This window comes from Limulus polyphemus, unplaced genomic scaffold (assembly GCF_000517525.1).
Source record: "Limulus polyphemus unplaced genomic scaffold, Limulus_polyphemus-2.1.2 Scaffold3810, whole genome shotgun sequence".
NCBI classification, from domain to species: Eukaryota; Metazoa; Arthropoda; class Merostomata; order Xiphosura; family Limulidae; genus Limulus; species Limulus polyphemus.
The window spans coordinates 11,193-32,967 of record NW_013669420.1 but is presented as its reverse complement, the minus strand read 5'-3'; the positions used below and the strand labels follow the sequence as shown (position 1 = coordinate 32,967).

General features: G+C 34.4%; 1 protein-coding gene across 3 annotated transcripts in view; it reads right to left on the bottom strand.

Moving 5' to 3' along the window:
- Nucleotides 1-14,575: 14,575 nt before the first annotated feature.
- Nucleotides 14,576-21,775, bottom strand: part of LOC106470081 (zinc finger protein 271-like) — a 17,164-nt gene continuing 9,964 nt past the window's right edge. For all 3 annotated transcript variants that reach the window (XM_022398620.1, XM_022398621.1, XM_022398622.1), the window contains one exon: nucleotides 14,576-19,840. In XM_022398620.1, the coding sequence (XP_022254328.1) occupies nucleotides 18,315-19,840 (1,526 nt within the window). In that variant the 3' untranslated portion in view covers nucleotides 14,576-18,314. The remainder of the gene's footprint in view (nucleotides 19,841-21,775) is intronic.

Genomic DNA, 21,775 nt, shown 5'->3' with positions numbered 1-21,775 from the left:
AGTGCCAGTTGATATTATAAAACTTACTCTTAGTGAATTGTTTGATATTCACCTAAAAAATTATTTGGCTTATTTGCTTTGCCAAAGCTGCTACTTAACACATGCTCTAGGCTCCGGTTTAGGGGGAGAAAGACAGGCATCGTGTATTTGGGACTCAGGAGTAAATATAATATATTAACATCAATGTTTTCTCCTTTTATTCTGTTTGTTTGTATTTTTGTTAACAAACATAATAATAAAAATGTTCATTGTGGTAAACGAAATAACAATTTGATCTAAGTAAGAGTTTTTCTACTTCCCCATTTGTAAAAAATCCTTATGTGATAGAAAAAAAATAATATTATTTTCGAGATCTGCGCAGCTGAATTATAGAAATCCGTTATTAAAACCAAAACAACTTTTACGAAGTTTAAATTCACAGGCTTGTGTTATTACCTATCAGCTACTCTTGATCTGAATTTTTTTAATTCAGCATAAATGCTTTCACTAATGTACTCTGTATTACCACATGGCTCTCTTTTAATACATTTATAGTTAAGCTTTATGCCAAAGTATATGCCCCTCCCCTTTTCCAACTGACCCAGAGAGCTTTATTCTCAACATTGTTTGTTCTTGCAATATTTCTCCCACACTAGTCTCATGTTCAGGAGAAGTATACCAGCAGGAGATGATTAGGGTTTCAGCATTTTGACTTTCTTCTGGTATTCATTCCTTTTGAGGTGACAAGCAGTTAATGTCCATACTCTTGTCTTGCCTCTCTTATATACTTCTCAGTTGACATCAGTTACGTCTACTTGTTCCTTTTACCCTCCCTTGTGGCCCAAAGTAGATATATGTAAAGTGGATTTTCTCAACTCATTCAAGCAATTTCTTCTGTTTTGGACAAATCTACCTTCTGGACTTTTGTGGGTCATCTGTGCGACCCTTGGGTTTGACTAATCATTCAGTCTGATCTTAATGTATTTTCTACTTTCTTCATATTCAGTCACAACTGCCTTCAGAAAAACAGCAGTAGAAATTGTTTGCTAATAGTTCTCAAAGCTTTTATTCCTATCTTTTTGTAGTTCTGTAAGGATCAGATTTTAAACATGTCATAGACTTGCCTCAACCTACCTATTCCTAGATACATCTAATTTTAATATGGAAAATTTAAGGTTGTTATGAAAGATTGTATGTCAAAGCCACTAGATAACAATGGTGGATATACAGGATGCTTATCTTCATATCCCTATTTATCTCTCATCCCATCATTTCTAATTTTTGACATTGGGAGGGTAGTTCAATGCCCTCTGTTTTGGCTTGGCTCCATAGATTTATATCGAGTAGACTAGTTTTTTCTAGTCTTCTCCGTTCATTCAATATCATAAGGATGATTGACTTATTCATCCATTGAATCTCTTGCACACTCTCATTTAGCTACACCTCTTGAGCTGATCATCCATAAATCCACTTTCCATTCAATACCAACATGATATTTGTTACATCTGCGAGTTTGGATTAACACAGTTCAAGGTATGCTTCAGCTATCTACTATGGCATTGCAAGCCTTGGAGTCTTCCGTCCATACTTTTATGACTTTCACACCTACCAACAAAGACATCCTTTTTATTTTGGATATAATGGCATCATTTCACAAAGTCATTTCTATAGGATGTGCTTACATGTGAAACATCTTGAATTCTGAGTCATTGTTACACAGCATGTTTCGTTCATTCATCACTCTTGTGTTTCTCCATTTCTTCCACATTCTATATAACTTAATTTTTTCACAGATCCCCCTCGTGGTGAAGGTGCTGTGTTAGATGATCAGCATCATTCTGGCTGATGGACATCTCAGAAATCAACAGCTCACATCAATGTTAGTTACACACGACTATTTCAACGAGTGTTAAATGTAGTTATTTTTAAAAGCAATACTCTATCCTGGTTTGTTTATGTAACTGTTGATTAATCATGCATTGTGTAGTTCACTAGTTGGTGATTGTTGTATTATTGCGTCATATTACCAGAACCTTCTAAGATTTCTCATTGGGTATTATTGAATCATAATATCTCAACTATGTATGGAATGTTCTAGACCACAGTATGTTTATAAATACATGTCCAAAATGTAGTTCAAGAGATATAAAGATAGAGATTACACGTTTAGCCATAAAGAGTGTATATTGGCGATTTCTAAAGTGAAATTATCCTAGATTGTATTGTAATAACAAAGTAGGGAAAAATAATTAATCTTGTCCAAGTGTGTTCTAAAGTAACTGAACCAGCCTGTGTAGACTTTGACGAAAAAGAGAAAATTATTTAAAGCTCTGGATACAACTGGATACTGGGTACAACAGTATAACAAACATTGGTATATACATTTGTCTTGTTTTAATATATTATTTTGAAACAAGTGGATTGTGTGCTATTTTGTTTATTGTTGAAATGTTATCACCAACAAGTCACAGACACCTACCGTACAAAATCCAGTCTACAAAACCTGACAATCAACATGTTAGAACTCTAGGCTGTTTATAACATTTTTGTTGAATTTCTACCACTTCTGTTAGTTCATACAGGTAATTACACAGTGGTAGCTTACATCTATAATTAGGTAAGTGCATGTTCTCTCAGCATTGACTTTGTTGTAGTTTCATTACTTTCTTGGCTGTATTTACAATTTGTTCACCTTTGAAATGAACATTTTGGCAGACAGCTTCTCTAGTTTGTTTGGCTTTATCCCATAGAGAAGACCACCTTCCCCTTTGGTCTTCAGTGACTGTGTGAAAGGCTGATGGTTGATACCTTTGTGATGTCAGTCAAACAACTTCTTCCACTCTACTAATCTCCAGTTCCACATTCAAATTCTTTACCAGTGATTACCTTGAGTCAATATTGGGAGAACCTCTTCCTTTCTGCTTTTTCCCACAAGTATTTGCCAAAATTAGTTACTAAAAGTTTAGGGTTTTCCTTTCAGCCATGAAAGTGCTATAATATGACAGTCAATCATACTATTCCTTGGTAAAATATATAGCCCAAGAGTCAGCACTAAGTGGTGTTGACTAGCTGCCTTTCCTATAGCCTATCACTGCTAAATTAGAGATGGCTAGCACAAATAGCCATTGTATAGCTTTGCTTGAATTAAAAAAAAACAAACAATTACTCTTTTAATTGTTCAAGGGGTGTCTGGGGTTGTGGATTCATTCTTTATAATATGAGACTCCAAGTTTGAATGCATTTGTCCAGTCAAAGTTTTTATTGAATGTTTCATGTACATTTGTGATTGTTCTATACAGGATTTCACCCTTTGTACTGATACTTATGAGAGGGTGATGCATTCTAGTTGGCAATGATGGCTAAGTGGGTAAATTATGACCTTCATATGCACATCCTTGCATAGGATTCAAGGCAAGGGTGACAAGATTACGTTATTCATACAGTATTTCGTGTCTCCAACTGTATTTTTACTTTAATATATTTGGTGTTACCAATGCTCTGTCCTAGAGCTGTTGAGACCATCCTTGAATCTTTTCAATTTTCCCTCAATCTTACTTATTAAGCTGTTTTTGTAACTTGGCTGGCATTTTTTGGTGTGAATGTATAGGCCCTTATGCCCAAGACCATTTCCAGTCTTAGCTGTTAATGGTCTCCTCTTACTTATTCAAGAAATTTTCACTCTAGGTATAGAACAACACATTGTGCTTCTACCATGACTACCTGTTATGTTATCATCTGTTATTACACCTGAGAATGTGCATGGCTTCCTACTGCCAGACCCCTCCCCCCCCATATTAATTAAAGGACACCTAGCACCTAGGCCGATGAAGTAATCTCCTGAGAAGAATGTCATTTTTCTGAGTATCCACTTTAGGTCTAGTATCTTATGAGGATGGTTTGCTTTATTTATGACTTTCGTTGGGTTCACTCCTCCATCTGTGTATGGGTAATTCAGGCTTTTTGTATTTGAAAGGTAAGGCTACCTGTTTTAAATTTTTAGAGTTGAAATGAATTTCAAACAGCTACTTACTTCAGAAGTACACTTTCACGCACCTTCCCACAACTGGTTTTCCTTCCCGACTGCACCTAAGAAACCTGGATTATGGTGGAAAAGCAGAGCTTACATAGATCCTTGCGATGCAGGGACGATAAAGCAAATGGGATAGTTGACAACTATGTAAGTTAACTCATGGTCTGCACTGTGTCATAGACATTCAGAACTATGGTTATATGTTTGTTGACAGCATGAGTATCTGAATAAGGAATGGGTTTTAGATGCCATAGATGAGTGCCTGTTTGAAATTCATCTTAATTCTAAAAATAATTATTTAATATATTCAGATTAAGAGTTTAGTTCAGAATAGGAAGATTCATAATCAGTTAGAAAGTTAATATTTCTCTTGTTTAACCAGTTAACTTATTGTTCAATAATTCAAATTGTGAGTTATGTGCTTCCATTTCATAGATCACATAGACATAAGTTAGGATCATAAGGAACTTCAGCAAATTGTTGTTCTGGATTTAGAAACTATTTTTCAAGCATCCAATGAATGAATTATTTTTGTATTTCAGCACACTAAGGTCATTTGTGAAAACATTATACACAAAAATATAAATAGAACATTAAGAATGGAATGTTTGAAAAAACTTGTTTGGGATTCTAGATGAAATTTGTTTTCATCTTTAAGTTCCAATTTCATACAGATAATTTCAATACATTTAGTCCTAGCATTTTGGTTACCATCTTATATCACTTGCCATGTTTTTCCTTCCAATATTATTTAGTCACCCGTTGGGACACCAATAAGTCTACAGATTTATAATAGTAAATTAGGGGTTTGATTCCCCTCAGTGGACACAACAGATAGACTAATGCAGCTTTCTTATACAAAACACACACAATATTATTTTTCTTTCATGTTAAAATTATTTATTTCTTGAGATATATATATATATTTGTAATTTATCGCATACATATTTTTATTTAGATATTTTGTATTTTATGTGAAGTTGTTACACTTGGTTTTATTTATTATTTGATTTTAAGTATAAAGTACATTATTATTTGCTCTGTTTTTGTAGATATCTTACGTTCAATTTTATTTGCATATGTTTCTAATTATTGGTTTGTTTTGATTTTCAGTATTCTACAAAAGAAGCTATTCAATAGCTAGCTGAAATATCTTGACCTTATTCATTGAAATATTTATAGAACCTTTATTACAAAAAACATGGGAGATAATGGATTGCTGTATGTCTCCCAGTTTACTTGCATCAAGTGTTTGGACTTTTACTGGCTTATCTATATATTTTTTGAAATAGCAATGTATTGCACAGATTTAAACATCTGTAATGGAGGTTTTAAAATTTTTTTGTTTGGCACCCTTTTGAAAATATTTCAGGCTGTGATGAACCATACACATGTACAAAGTGATAGCAAATTACTGTACACACTCTAAAATATTTATCAGATATGATATCTCTATTCTCATAATACTTTTCTCTATCAGTGCTGTCCTTTATATGCACTAATTATTTCACTCACCACTAGCCTTGAAACTCCCACCTGCTCCACATTTCAACATGGTCCAGCTGCATTGTAGCATGCAATTGGAGCATGACACACTCTGCTATTGCCGCTGGCTCCCTCTTTACTGTAGAATCCAATCTTCACTACCAGATTAGGTAGAAACGAAGCCCAGAAGAGAAAAGGAAGGATGGGAAGTATGAGAAGAGGTAAGTATCTATTGGAAATATATTTTCAGGGTAGAAAAGTATTAGGAGCTAGAATCACACATTGACTTGGTGGAGTGACCAGTTCAATATTGACCAAGATGAATGGCTTTTGGAAAGCACCTAAGCAATGTCCATGGAGTGCGACTTCTCTTGTTAGAGGAACATACTCATGGGAGACCACATAACATCTGAACTAGGTATATTCTTCATCCATCTAGTAAGTACCTGTCACTAAATTAGACAGAAAAAAAAAAAGATGATCACATCCTTGATTGTAGATATGTTGGTTGGTCCAGTTTCTTTCCCATGGTAGGATGGGGGTTCTTTAGCCAACACTATATATATATCTAAACTGAACCAACTCCGTTCCATACCAGATCTCCCGGAAATCAACCTGCAGAAGATGGTATGATGGGGTTCCCAAGCCAACTAGTACATTCTTTTCTGATCCAGCTCCTTTTAAAAAGATACACACCTCTTCACACCTATAAGCTATCTTCCTTGTGCATCTGCCTTAGGGATTTGCATGCCATTAGTCTTTAGGCAACTCCCACATAAACTCATGAGGTTTCTCATGATTTGCACTACTGCATAACGATGTTATGCAGCAAAAGCTCTCCACCAATAGGAGAGTGATACCACCTAACATTACACGTATTAGTTAGATAGACAGTTAAACTGCATTTAGGTTTTACTTATATATTTTAGTTACTTATTTCTTTGTGCTTTAAAATTCATATTTGAAAGGTTTAATTATTTTTTAACGTTTACCTGGGATCACCTCAGTCATAAATGCATATAAAAATAGATGTGTTAACATATCTCTGCTAATCATAACGTTATAATGGCCAGCAGGCACCACTTGATATTTCAACATAAATAATAAAAAAAAAAGAACTGGAAAGGAAAGGGAAACATTCAAAATAAACTATAAGTGAAAAGCTAAAAATGTGAAATTAGGCATATGACCCAAATAAGATATTTTAAGATTATTCAATGAAGACAAAAGGTATGTATATATTTAAAATTCTTAATTTTAAACATTTCAATTCACTATACGTTGATGAATTAGTGATATGGTAGAGAACATGGAAAACAAAATATAAACATTTACCTTTTATGCTCAATTTTATTTGCATATGTTTCTAGTTATTGGTTTGTTTTGATTTTCAGTATTCTATAAAAGAAACTACTCCATAGTTTGCTGAAATATCTTGACCATTATTCATTGAAAAATGTATGGAACTTTCATTGCATAATGGATTGCTGTATGTCTCCCAGTTTAATTGCATCAAGATGAAATATCTTAAGAAGACTGGAAGTTTGTAATTAAATACGTGTTAGGAATTTTATTGGCTTACCTATATTTTAGTTTGAAATAACAATGTATTGCATAAATTCAATCATCTGTAATGGGAGTTCACAAAATTTTTTGTTGGGCACCTTTGTGAAAATATTTCAGGCTGTGATGAACCATTACACACATACAGAGTGATAGCAAATTACTGAACACACTCTAAATATTTGTTATGATATTTCTAATATAATATCTCTATTCACATAATACTTTTCTCAATCATTACTGCCCTCTAAGTGCACTAATTTTGTTTTACTCACCACTAGCCTTGAAACTCTCACCTACATTGTAGCATGCAATAGGAGCGTGACACACTCTCCTGCTGCAGCTAACTCCCTCTTTATCATAGAATCCAAGCTTCACTGCCAGATTAGGCAGAAAAAAAGCCCAGAAGAGAGGAGGAAAGATGGGAAGTATGAGCAGAGGTAAGTATCTATTGGAAATATATTTTCAATGTAAGAAAATATCAAAAACTAGAATCCCACATTGATTTAGTGGAGTGACCAGTGCAATATTTAACAAGATGAGCAGCCATTGAAAAGCACCTGAGGAATGTCCATGGAGTGTGACTTCTCTTGTTAGAGGAACATACTTGTGGGAGACCACACCACGTCTCAAAAAGGAATACTCTTTGACCATCTTGAAAGTATGTGTCACTAAACTGGACAGAAAAAAAGATGAGTACATCCTTGATTGTAGATATGTTGGCTTGTCGAGTTCCTTTCCCATGGTAGAGTGGGGTACTTCAGCCAACACTATATCTAAACTGAACCAACTCCTTTTCATATCAGATCTCCCGGGAATCAACATGCAGAAGTTGGTATGATAGGGGTTCCCAAGCCAACTAGTATATTCTTTTTTGGTCTAGCTCCTTTCGAAATGAGACACACCTCTTCTTCACACAGATATCTTCCTTGTGCATCTGCCTTAAGGATGTGCTTGCAACTCCCACCTAAACTCATGAGATTTATCATGATTTGCACTATGATAAGAAAAGACCCAAAAAAAGACAACAACTGCCCTGAGAAAAGGAAGAATACACTAGTTGAATAACCTGACAAATACAACCCCGGGGGAAGATCATGTGAAATGGGAGGGTTTCAGATAATAAATAAACAGACACAAGAACAACAGAATATATCATTGTGTGTCAGATACCATGGAAAAGCTCTAATCAGACATAAGAGGCAACCTGTATCTGAATGGTCATAAAGATGGAAGATGGTGAGGAGGGAAATGGGAGTGATAGCAGAATTACCCTTCCAGGCAGCAGAAGTTGTGGGTAGAAAATAACAGTCGGAAAAAAGGAGAACATAGGAGGAATGGAACAAAATATGGTGAACATCGATCACAAAAACATTGTAATGATGGTGACCATACACCAACAACAAGAGGAACAGGGACTTCAATGACATGTGATATAACAAACAAGGTTCAAACAGAGGATGAGTATGAGCATAAAGGACAACACTGAGGTCCCAATTGGGAAATAAGGCAGGGCAGGGAGGATGAGAAATGGAAAAAGAACAAAATATAGACAGGGCAGGAGACTGCAATACTGATGCAAGTTTGGTAAACTGCAAAGTGGTAGACAAAGCTGCCCAGCAACCAGCATCAGAAAAAACCAATAAGCCATTGTAATAAAGGGTAACAAATGAGGAATGGTGGGATGAGAAGGATGGTAACCCTAGCACAGAGATCAAGAGTGGTATGTAGTCCACTTACAGGAAACCAAGGAGGCAACATGCCTGGAAAGTCCAGACCTTCTGGTGAGGGACCAGACAAAAGCCACATGTAGAGATGAAGTGCAGATAGGGAAGGATGACACACAACAGAATGGGGCTGATGAAGGAGCATGGAACACAAAGAAAGAGGAACTGGTGGTGACACCAACAGCTGTCGTAAAAACGGAAAGCACATATGAGCCAGCCAATATGGTGCTACTAACAGGACCTGATAAAGAGTGGTATGAACTATTAGAAGGACACGAGGAAAAAGCCAAATAGGAGGATAGAGATATAGGTAACTGTTTATTCAATTATGGCTGAGAGCATTCACCTATGGATGAGAAACAAGGAAACAAAAATGGAGAAGTTTGGTGCTGAGATGAGACACAATGGCATCCAATTCAGGGACACCCTAATGAGCACACAACTCCCAAAAAATGACAGAATCCAAAGACCACTCTGACCACTGATTTATTATTAGATTCATGGCACCTGGAATATGAAACACCAGAAAAGTCATTTGATAGTCATGAGCCTAATACAGAAGATTCAGTGTCCAAAACAAAGGTTTCTTGACCAGGTGCCTCCTTGCCTGGAAATGTAGGACACAACCATCCGAACGCACTATCACCATTTGTCTTTGAAGAGACAGGAGGAAGTGTAGGGTAGCCCACTGAAGAGCAAGAAGTTCCAAGATATTGATAAGAAGGGTGGATTCTGAAAGAGTCCACCTTTCTGACACTTCCATACCACTGAGATATGCTTCCCAACTGGAAAGGGAAGCATCTGTAAAATACTGACAATTCAAACGACATGGAGGAAGAGAAACCCCCATGGTAGTATTGGTCTGATCCATCCACCAGGCAAAGTTCATAAGTAATGGAGAGGGAAGGGTAAGACGAGCCTCCAAGGGATCTCGGACAAAGCACCACTGGTTGATTAAAGCTCACTGTAGATGGCGCATGTGAGCACAACCAAGGGGAATGAGTCTCAAGAGAGGCCATCTCCAAAGAGATAGAACCTCTCGTGCAGAAGGAGAAGGTGATGAGGAGACCTTGTAAACTAGCCATTCCATATCTTGCAAACAACGTGGAGAAGGCTGGGTCCCGACTCCTCCACTTTGATGAGCCAACCAACCTGGGCAGCTTCCAAAAAAAGAAACAGAGTATGGAAATCAGAGTTGGCCTATAAGAATGCCAGCAGTAGACAGTCACCCATGTAATGGTAGAAACAAAGGCCCAGGGAATGAAGCAGTTAAGCGAATGACTGAAAAACTTTGTAAAACATATAGGGGCTGAAACTAGGCCAAATGGAAGATCTTGAAACTAAAAAACATGCTGTTAATAAACAAAGAGAAGAAAATATCCGGATGCTGGGGCAATGGAAATATGAAGCTAAGCATCCAACACATCAACAAATCTGGAGTGAAACCCCAAAAGAGAGTTAAGTATGACTGCATGCTGAACTTGTGAACAACAAGGAAGAGATTCAGAGACAATAAATCGATCACAGGGCACCAATCTCCTGTATTTTTGGAAATGACAAATAGACAAGAATAAAACCCCCAGATGAGAAGGATCTCCTCATTCATTGACACCCTTTAGAATTAAATCCTGAACTGCCTCCAACAAATGCTGGCACGAAACTGTATATTGCTGAGAGGGGAAGAGAATTGGATGGGGCAACAATGGTGGGAAAGACAGGAAATGGTGAACCAGACCTTGGGAAACAACCTTCAAAACCCATGAATGAACCATAGAAGTCCTCCAAACATGGGCAAAGTGAAATAGTCTGGTGCCCTTCAGCTCCAACCCGAGTACCAAGTCACCAACACTGATTGCCCCAAAGATGATGCTGATGAAGTCAAAGAATGAGCAACCAGGGCTGGCAGAGGAATAGAAGAAGGGTGGCTTGACACTGATACAATAACAGGTAGTTGAGACAAACGAGAAGCCAAAGAAGAAATGAAGTGATGTAAATGGGTTGATTCAATCCTGGACTCCAAACTGTCAGGGTGACCCCCAAAGACTTCTTCCTGGGAAAATGATGCCATGCGTAACTCATGCAAGGATGAAGCAGGTAAATGAACCCTGAAAATAGAGCATCCCAACCCAAAAAATTCCAACAGTATATAAGCCACATCTGTAAGGTCAAGGCCAAATAGGAGAAGCATGCCATAGTAAGAAAAGGATTCCTCAGAAAAATTCTATGGAGACCAATTAATACTACCAAGAAAGGATGATGGGAGGATAAGGCACAAAGAATGGTAGGCATGGTAAGATGAAGACAGGAAAATTGAGGTTAAGGAAACCAAAGTATTAGGGTCCAAACCCCACAACCTCCAAACATTATGAGTCTATAAAGGGGGTAGTTGGCACAATGAAATGTAAAAGCATGATTGTCTGATGTATGTGGTGAGCAAGGCATTGTGACCTTTGATCTCAACTGTTCCCCAAAATAACTAGCATGAACCCCAATATCCAATGAAGGTGGAAAACCAAATATTGACCCAAAACTTCGTCATTAAGAAATGTAGGGGTAGAATCATAGGAAACAGAAGATAAAGACAAAATTTAACATAACTGATTTATCAAGTCAACAAAGGGTGAAGGAGGCCTGGTCAGTTCTCCTGAAATGAGAAGTATAATAATTAGGGGGAAAAAGTTATCCAAATTCTCATCCTTCCTGTCAGGCACAGGCAAGATGGGATACTCCTCAGGTGGTGGTAACTGCTGAATAAAGTGAGACAATTCTCTATGAATCACAGAAGTCATGTCATTGTCCAACAACTGTGAGTCCGACCCTGAAGACATGGTTGATAATCATGCCTGAGCAGGAACAGTAGTACTTGAAACTGTGAATGCACACTTGCAAAGTATAAACTCAAACTAATGAAACACAAAATAACAAGAAAAAAATTGTACTAAAATCAGTGATTCCAATATTTGGGAGCAAAAACAAACACGTCTTAACAGTAAGACTACCGACCAAGAAATGATTAACAGGTGCATTATTAGAGAGGGTATTAGTTATGATAGGAGTAGTGTCCCACTCCTATTGGTGGAGGATTGCTACATGATCATTTACATGTAGACATGCAGAAAGAAGCAGGGGTTACAAGGCTAGTGGCAAGCGAAGAATTTGTGCCAATAGAGAGCAGAAAGCTTTCTGTGAGAGTGGAGGTAAGATATTGTGTCAGAAGAAATGTCTTCATTACAATGATTCTTGTCCAGTCTAAAGATAGTCAAAAATTCATTTAAATTTATCACAATTAAATGCAACTATGTAATAAATGTATAAAATTTTAAATAATTTGCATTTCATCATCTCTTTGTAAATGCCATTATTTGGATCCAGTATAAGTTTTTTGATAATTATAAACATTCAAATTATTTTGGTATTTCATTTGATATTGTGACTTTAAAAATATATATAAAATCACAGTGCTCTTGGTGCAGGCCAGCACTAATTGTTAATGTTACCAAAGTTTGGTGTTTGTTTTGTCATAATTAGATTTGTATGATGGAGCTTCCTACAACAATAGCATAGTGCTTTTCCAACAATTTGTTTTTTTTGTCATAATTAGCTTTTCTTATGAAGTAGTTTTCATTATATAAATATAAAAACATTTTAAACCTTATATGTGTTATTTGCAAAACAAATTTTTAAAATATACTGTAGTTTTATTGAAAACTGAAAAACGATTTCTTCATATACATATCAATAAGTCCATCTACATTATGCATAAAAGAAGTTAACTAAAAAGCTTTTAAATCTTCTTTATATAATATGCGAGATCCTGTTTTATCTAATACTAAATTATGATTTCACAAAAATTAAGCAACAAAACATTTCTACTTTTACCTAGAGTGTCGTTTATGCAATTCTTTATATGTGATCTATTTAATATCATCACATTTTAAATTTTGTCAGTAGTATACAAAGGGTTCAGTATGTTATATTAAAATAATTTTGAATATGCAAATCAACAAGTCATATGACAACCACAGCTGATATAATGTTGCAGTGGTGTCTTTTAACATAACACAGTTCATGTGTATAAGGTTTGTATATTGTTAAGCACAAAATAACACTATGGGTTATCTGCGCTGTGCCTAATGAAAGTTAATATTTTCCTAAACTGAAAATATATTTGATAGATACTTACCTTCTCTCACAAAACAGCTTTTCTCAATTTGTGCTGTCCTCTATAAGCATAAAATTTTAGCTCACCAATAGCCTTTATACTCCCACTAAATTCCACATGCAAATAACCATGCGACAAACATCCACAAACAGGACTGCAACACACCCTCCTAGTGCAGCTGACTCCCTCTATGCAGTAGAACCCAATCTTTACTTCAAGATTAGGCACGAAAAAACACACCGAAAGTGGGGAGGATGGGTAGGAAGTGTCAGAAGAGGTATCTATTGGAAATATATTTTCAGTTTAGGAAATTATTAACATCCAATACAATAACTTATTTTTGCTCATGAAACAGATAGAATACCACACTGACCCAGTGTAGAAATTACCAAGGTGAGTCACCCCCAGAAAGTGTCTGGAGAGGACTCAACAAGTGTCATCTCAATGTAGAGAAAACACATGTGGGAGAGCACACCACATCTGAACTGGGTATACTCTTTGCCTGAGATGAATGACTGTGTCACAAAATGGGTGGAGAAATGTGATATGTCTGAAAAAGTACCATTGTTGTAGTGTGGCTAAGGCACGACAGACCATAAGCTGGAAGTCAACTCCAGTCCAAAACTGATCATATTTCTTCAATTTTATATAAAACATACTTAAACAATTATACATTACCAGGACTCTAGAACATTCCTGAACTAGAAGCTCATGAGATAACAGATGAATGAACTGCACATGATAGAAAGCATAAACAATCAGATTTTAGAACAAGAGTATTAAACTAAACATACAAAGAATTAAAGCAGTTTTTCACAACACTGTGAAATTACACAAAATAATAATATCTATGATAAATTATTAACAAACTGAATGAATTTAACTTAAGTTAAAATGTCTTCAAGATTCTTCAATAAAGCAAGATCACTAACCAACATATAAATGAAAACTAAGCAGTAATAAGGAGAGTTGTGGGATTACAAATATTTTGATATTTGTAATTATGCTTACATTCCACCAATTATATTAGAATTCAGGTAATTACATAGATTTTACGTTATAAAACTCCTTACAATCATTAAAAGATACGGTTTTATATCAGTAGTCTAGTAAGGGCATTCTGTCTCTAGCCATTTTGCAATGAGCATATTTTACTTCCACTCGACTAGAGAAGGACATTTATGGAACAACACACATGATAACTTTGAGATATTCTCACAAAAATTGGTAAGATTTTGTTAAAGACTTTAATTATCTTGTACATAAAGAATGACATTATTCTAATTAAATCTTTCTAATAAAAATATGTTATTTACCTACAGTAGATAAATAACTCAAATTCTGAATAGTTCGAGTGCAAGGTGATTTTCATTTTAAATATAAAAATACTTTTCTTCATCTTACAGTTTCATATTTCATTTGCATATCCTCTAGAACCTCCTAAATGAATATCAAGTTTTTTTAAGGTAAATGTTTATATTATATTTTTCATTTTCTCTACCATATCACTAACTGTAGATATTATCATCAACATACAGTTCAATGAAATGTTTAAAATTAAGAAATGGAAAAAATGTAAATATGTTTTAATTCTTCCTAGAATATTTTAAAAGCAATTATTTTGGTTATATTCATAATTTCAGTTAGGTCTTTTCCTTTTCAAATATAGATAGTTTTTAATGTTTTATTTTCCTTTTCTATCTTTTAACATTTATTACTCATCTCAGCACAAATCGACAGCACCCTTGGTGCATAATTACGGTATCTTCATCAAAGATGCACAGGTCTTCAGCAAATTATCTTGCCCTTGTACAAGATCTTTAGTGTCTTGGAAATTGATCCAAAGTATGATGTATATCTTTAAAAATGTTTAAATCTTTCAATTATGCATTTTAAAACACAAATAATACATAATTAACTAAGATATAAAAGTAAGACCTAAATACAATATAACTGTCTATCTAACTATAACATATTTAGATAAGAAAAACTGTAAGTGTTTTAAAGGATAAAGCAGCCAATAATACTACAGGCAGTTACATCTACCCAATGATGACAACTGCATGCAAATTTCAAAATAACTGTTGTTGACTTATAGTGTAAAATGAGTTCATTCTAATGACCATATACATATATACGTAGCAACTACATGTATGCTATGAAGCTCAAGCAAAGTAAAGAAGGTGGATTTGGCACCCATCAGGGGTTGACAAAATTGATTACTTGTTTCTACTGCATTCAGCCAAAGAACTCTGAAACATACGAGTCAATAGGGAAAATAAGCATATATTACTGTCTAGACACATGTGTACAGGCCTGGCAGTATGTGGTTCAAGATTGAGAGACTGAAAGTTGAGATTTTTCATAACTCATGGGTCACATGACAATAAAGCTGAAGTTTTAAGTATTTTTTGAAATAAAATTCAGATAACATAAAACTTAGAATAATAACATACAATATGATGTTAATTTCATTCACATACATTGATAGTAAAAGTGTTTAATTAAATTTTGAATGTAACTCAGTGACTTGTGCAGAAAAGTGTTTAATGGGGTACCCATGTTTAAAGGGATTGTCCTCTGAAAAACATTTCACAATGTTTTTATCTTGAGTCATTGACCCTTTTCTTGTTAGAAATATTTTAGAGACCAGGACACAAATCTCATACCTCATAGAAGTGTTTTAGGTCTCTGTTATTTCCAACTCTTTGTCCACACTTAACAAATACAGGATTATCTTTTCAGGAGAACATTTGACCATAGAAAGGCCTAGCTATGATCTCTATCATAAATAAGTAACATTTACAACAATTTTTTTAAAGATACCATTCCTGAAATAGCTGCTCTAAGGACCAGAATGGTTCAGACATGTTGTCTGTAAACTTGTAATACAGCCTTTCCCTACTAACACGATTCCAGAATTTATGAGCCATCCGAATAGCCAATTTTTAGACATAATTCATAAAAGAAATAGAAAAAATACCAGCTTCCTTTCCTAAAGGTGATGATCATCAAGACAGCTCATATACAGCAATTTATAGAAAAATTCATAGATATTGAGAAGGGCCTTAACTGGAGATCAAAGCACCATAAAAGCATAATGTTGGATATCACAGACTTTCCTGTTTTAAAAAAGAACAAGATTTGGAACATAGAAGATAAGTCTTCTTGACAATAAAAACCTTGAATATTTGATGGAAAAGACAAATGTAAATGAAAAGCAGGAATAATAGTATATGAACACAACCAAATTCCTATGTGAAAATGATACAGTAAGAAACATATTGAGAAATTGTTTGTTTGTTTGGAATTAAGCACAAAGCTACACAATGGGCTATCTGTGCTCTGCCCACCACGGGTATCGAAACCCGGTTTCTAGCATTGTAAGTCCCCAGGCATACCGCTATGCCACTGGGGTGCTGAGAAATTGTCCAATCTCAGTTAGTGCAGAACACCTACTTAAAGAACAATGGAGAACAAAATCACTATATACATCATATATAAATATGAACTTCAGTATATGAGAAAAACAACAACAAAAGTCAGAATTCAAGGGCACAGCTTATGGACACAAGACTGTAACACAGATCTATCTGTAACAGTCCATTTTGTCAAAGAAAGATATCACATAACTGAGTAAAATCCCATCTATATCCATTTTTTTTTGCTAAACAATGCTTCAGTAGTCAAATAATTTTAGTACATACATCGTACGAGTTTATTTCCTAGTGGTCAGATTATTATAAAGGCTATTAGGCACGGTAAGTAGCATTCCTGCTTTTGAAGTGATGAACTAGATGGAAGACAGTTAGTTAACACCACCAACTCTTGTCAGAACAAATAGTGTGATTTAACTATCTTTCTTATAACACATCCATGCAGCTAAATTGCAGTAAGTGATTGTTTTCTCCCATGGTAATGGGACATGAACCATAAATCCTTAGTCTGGCATGCTGACCACTGGGTACCATGATAATTGTTGGTGTCCAGTCACAAGAGCCTTATCATAAATAAATAATTGTTGTAGACTTAACTTGTAAAAAACAAACATCCACTACTTTAAAGCCACAAAATCCTAACTATACAAAGGTTGCATTATGTAAAACTCACATGTCACAATTAACTAATCTGTTAATATTAAAAAGTTACTCTAATTATTGTCAAATGTATACAACTCTAGTTTTCCATAAAAGAATTCTGGTACCACAGATATTTTTTCACCCAACAAATCATAAACATTACAAAGGATTTTCTTTACATTATTTATAAGGATATTTAAAATTTTTGTCTCTCAAGTCTTTTGTAACACACTTGTTGTATCACTTCTTGATACTATTTGAAATAAGGAATATCTTAAAAGTTTTAACTACAGACATCATACCTGCATGCTTTCTCCACAATTTGTACCTCCTCATGGTTTAGGGTTTCATATTCTTTTCCACACACACTATACTGATATAGTATTACATGTGAACCATGTGAGTGTACCCTGTCAAGGGGATTATAACTTCCAATTTCTTTGCTACACACAACACAAATGTAGTTTCACACCATTGTGTGTCCACTGATACTAATATTGAAAACGTTTTACAGTTTTTTGTCAAAATATGTATTTTTTCATGTTTTCTGAAGTTAATATCAATTAAAAATTCTGTGTCAGACACATACATACACTGTACAGCTGTATGATTTCTCCCCAATGACTATTCATTGATGTTTCTTTACATAATCTTTTGTTACAAATTCTTTGGCACAGATTACACAGCTGTACTGTTACTCACTAGTGTGTAATATTTCATGTTTCTTTGTTTAAATCCATTAAAAGCTCTTGGACATAGAGTGAAAGCTGCCAAGTGTGTATCCTCTCATGGTCTTTTACACTAATTTTACTTCCCAACTTTTAGCAACATATTGTATGGTTTCTCCCCCGTATATAACTCTTGGCATTTCAGTTCATATCTTGACACAAATTCTTTGCCATAGTGTGTACTGCCTCATGTTCTTTCTTACAAATGTTTTATAAGATAGTTTACATCTGTATGGTTTATCTTCTGTGAGTATTCTCTCATGAGAATTTAACTGATGCAATGTTTTAAACATTTTGCAACAAACATAACAAATGTTTAGTTTCTCTTCAGTATGTATTCTCTCATGAGATTTTAGTTGATTCATTGTTTTAAAACGTTTTGAAATACAAAAAACAAATGTTTAGTTTCTCTTCTGTAGTTATTCTCTCATGAGATTTTAACTGATTCATTGTTTTAAAACGTTTTGAAATACAAATGTTTAGTTTCTCTTCAGTATGTATTCTCTCATGTACTTTTCCTTCACTCTTTAGTCTTTGACATATTTCTCAATTGTACAGTTTTTAAACAGTGTGAATCTTCTTGTGTCTTTTTAGATCAAAATTTCTTGCAAATTTTTTTCTACATATTACACAACTATATGGTTTTTCTCCAGTGTGTAATTTTTCATGAGTTTTCAGATTACTCTTTGTCCCAAATGTTTGGCCACAAACAAAACAAGTGTATGGTTTTTCTCCAGTGTGTATTTTCTCATGTACTTTTAATTCATTAGTTGTTCTACATTTTTTGAAACATACTATACAACTGTATGGTGCTTCTCCAGAGTGTATTATCTCATGTTGTTTTAAGTTACTATTTGTTCGAAATTCTTTTCCACACACTACACAACTGTATGGTTTTTCTCCAGTGTGTATTCTCTCATGTATTTTTAATTCACTATTTGTTCCAAATTTTTTGCCACACACTACACAACCATATGGCTTCTCTCTGGTATGTATTTTCTGATGATCTTTTAAGTTACTTTTTCTTCGAAATTCTCTTCCACAAATTATACAACTGTATAGTATATCTTCAGTATGCATTCTCCCATGTATTTTTAGTTCACTATTTGTTCCAAAATTTTTTAAACATACTATACAACTGTATGGTTTCTCCCCAGTGTGTATCCTCACATGTTTTTTCAGGTCACCTTTTCTTACAAATTTTTTGCCACACACTACACAACTATGTTGTTTCTCTCCTGTATGTAGTTTCTGATGATCTTTTAAGTTACTATTCCTACGAAATTCTTTCCCACAAATTTCACAACTGTATGGCTTTACTCCTGTGTGTGTTCTCTCATGTACTTTCAGTTCACTATTTATTCCAAATTTTTGGCCACATACTATACAACCATATGGTTTCTCTACAGTATGTATTTTTTGATGGTCTTTTAAATCACAGTTTCTTCGAAATTCTTTTCCACACACAACACAACTGTATGGTTTCTCTCCAGTGTGTATTCTCTCATGTACTTTTAGTTCACTACTTGTTCCAAATTTCTTTAAACATGCTGCACAACTGTATGGTTTCTCTCCAGTGTGTATCCTCTCATGTTTCTTTAGATCACCTTTTCTTACAAATTCTTTGCCACACACAATACAACCATATGGTTTCTCTCCAGTATGTATTTTCTGATGAATGTTTAAATCACTATTTCTTGCAAATTGTTTTCTGCACATTACACAACTGTATGGTTTCTCGCCAGTGTGCACACTTTGATGCATTTTTAAATGACTATTTCTTCCAAATTTTTTGCCGCATACTATACAACCATATGGTTTCTCTCCAGTATGTATTCTTTGATGTATTTTTAAATTACTATTTGTTCCAAATACTTTTCCACAGAGTAAACAACTGTATTGTTTCTCACCTTTACAAGGCTTAACAGATTGTTTCAGGTTATGTACACTTAAATTCATTTTTCCAAATACATTACTGTTTTGTTTCTGAGATTTGTTGACTTCTATTTCAATAAAGGGATCTGCTTGTGTTAAAACATGATCACTAGGAAACTGATTTCCAGATGTGTTCACACAGGTCTTTATATCTAAAATAAAAAAATATGGATTTGAAATATGTATTTTATTAATAACATATCATACAATAGTTTGACGAACTTTTAGGTACATTTCATAGTTAACAGAGTAATTATATACCTAAAGAAAAAAAAAAAAAGACAATAGATCTGGAAGATGAAATGATGTTACTGTCATAGTTTGAATGATTAACAAAAAGTTTCATTCCACGCTCCATATGGGCTGGCAGTCAAGAGGTTATGGAGCTCGACTCTCAACCTGCAGGGCACAGGTTTGAATCTGTATCCCACCAAACATGCATTATGATGTGATAGTCAATCCCATTGTTTGTTGGTCAAAGAGTAGCCCATGAGTTGACAGTTGGTGGTGTAGACTAGTTGCTTACCTCTAGTCTTTCACTGCCAAATTAGGGATGACTAGCACAGATAGCACTTGTGTAGCTTTGAGCAAAATTCCAAACAAACCAAAACAAGTTCCATATAATGTCAAAAGCATAGAGTGAAGTGTTTCTAAAAATGGAGGTAATATACAATGCTCAAAGAAAGGTTTGCAACTATAAAAACAATTGCCACAATAGCCAACATTACTTTTAGCCAGTAATTCCTGTATCAATATTCATTTGTTTGTTTGTTGAGTTGTCATGCAAAATTACTTGAGGACTATCTGTGCTAGCCATTACTTACTTTGAAGTGGTAGACTAGAGAGAAATTAATTAGTCAATATCATCCACAACTAACTCTTGTATACTGAACTGTGGGATTTGACCATTCCATAATAATAATAATAATAGGATCAAAACCAGGGAACTTCAGCTACACAGTATCACATGCTAGCCACTTGGCCATTTTCTGCTCATTTTAATGGATCAGTTATCTTTCTTTTTCAAGTGGTTGATGATCATGAAATATGTCTAATGCTTTATCTCCTTAGAATGTTGGCTAACATCAACACGTTTTAGAGTTCCTGTTTGAAAGATCTATATGCAAGTTAAGTAAACATACAGAAATACCAAGATTTTGACAAACTGAAATTACTTATCAATATGTTATTTATTATTTTATCAAGTTTACGACATAATCATGTGATTAGAAACAGTGTGAGTACTCAAAATTAACTCTTTTAGTACAAGCTCAGTAATGATGTTTTACAGTTAGATTCAAAAGTTAATTAACTTTATTATCAATGTAAGTCAATAAACATATTTAACAATTTCAATTTTTATATTACCTAAGTTTTATCAATTTCAAAAAGAAATATTTTAAATAATTCTCACTCTTCATTTCCTTATGTTGCATGATGTTTGTGTATTCTCAGTTCTCTCTTTTAGATTGTATAACTTCGGGATTATAACTTCTGTAGTCTCTAACCAATTAGAAACACAAGCTACAAATAATGAAAAGCCTAAATATGCAGTCTGAATCTCACACCTTCTCAGTTTGCTGAGACATAAATAACTCTGTCCAAACCACCAGAAAAGCTTTGCCCATCTGTCAATAACTTTCAAAGGTTTCTTAAGCCATGTGTCCTTATCTGATGGATATGTTTAGAATCAATAAATAAAGCATCTTTTCTTCTATATCAAGTTTATAATCATCCATCTGAATTTAGGGATAAAATATGGTAGTAAAAGGAAGTGCTTAATTTGTGTTGACAAAACTTGTTGCTTCTAGCAAGAACAAAATTTTGATAACATATTTATAGCTTAATTAGAAAGCCAGTTAATTAACTCTCTCAACATGGGCTTGGTCAATTTGACTGACCATATGACCTATTTGTACTCGTTTAAGGTCTTTATAGAGTTAATACTCCTAACTTTCAATATAGTGTGTGTATATCTTCACATAATTTGGCAGTCTTTCAGACAATATTATAAGTCTTTCACATACAAAAAAATCATATTTTTCAGTGAAGTATTTTTAATAAAATAAAATAAAGATTTGTCCAAG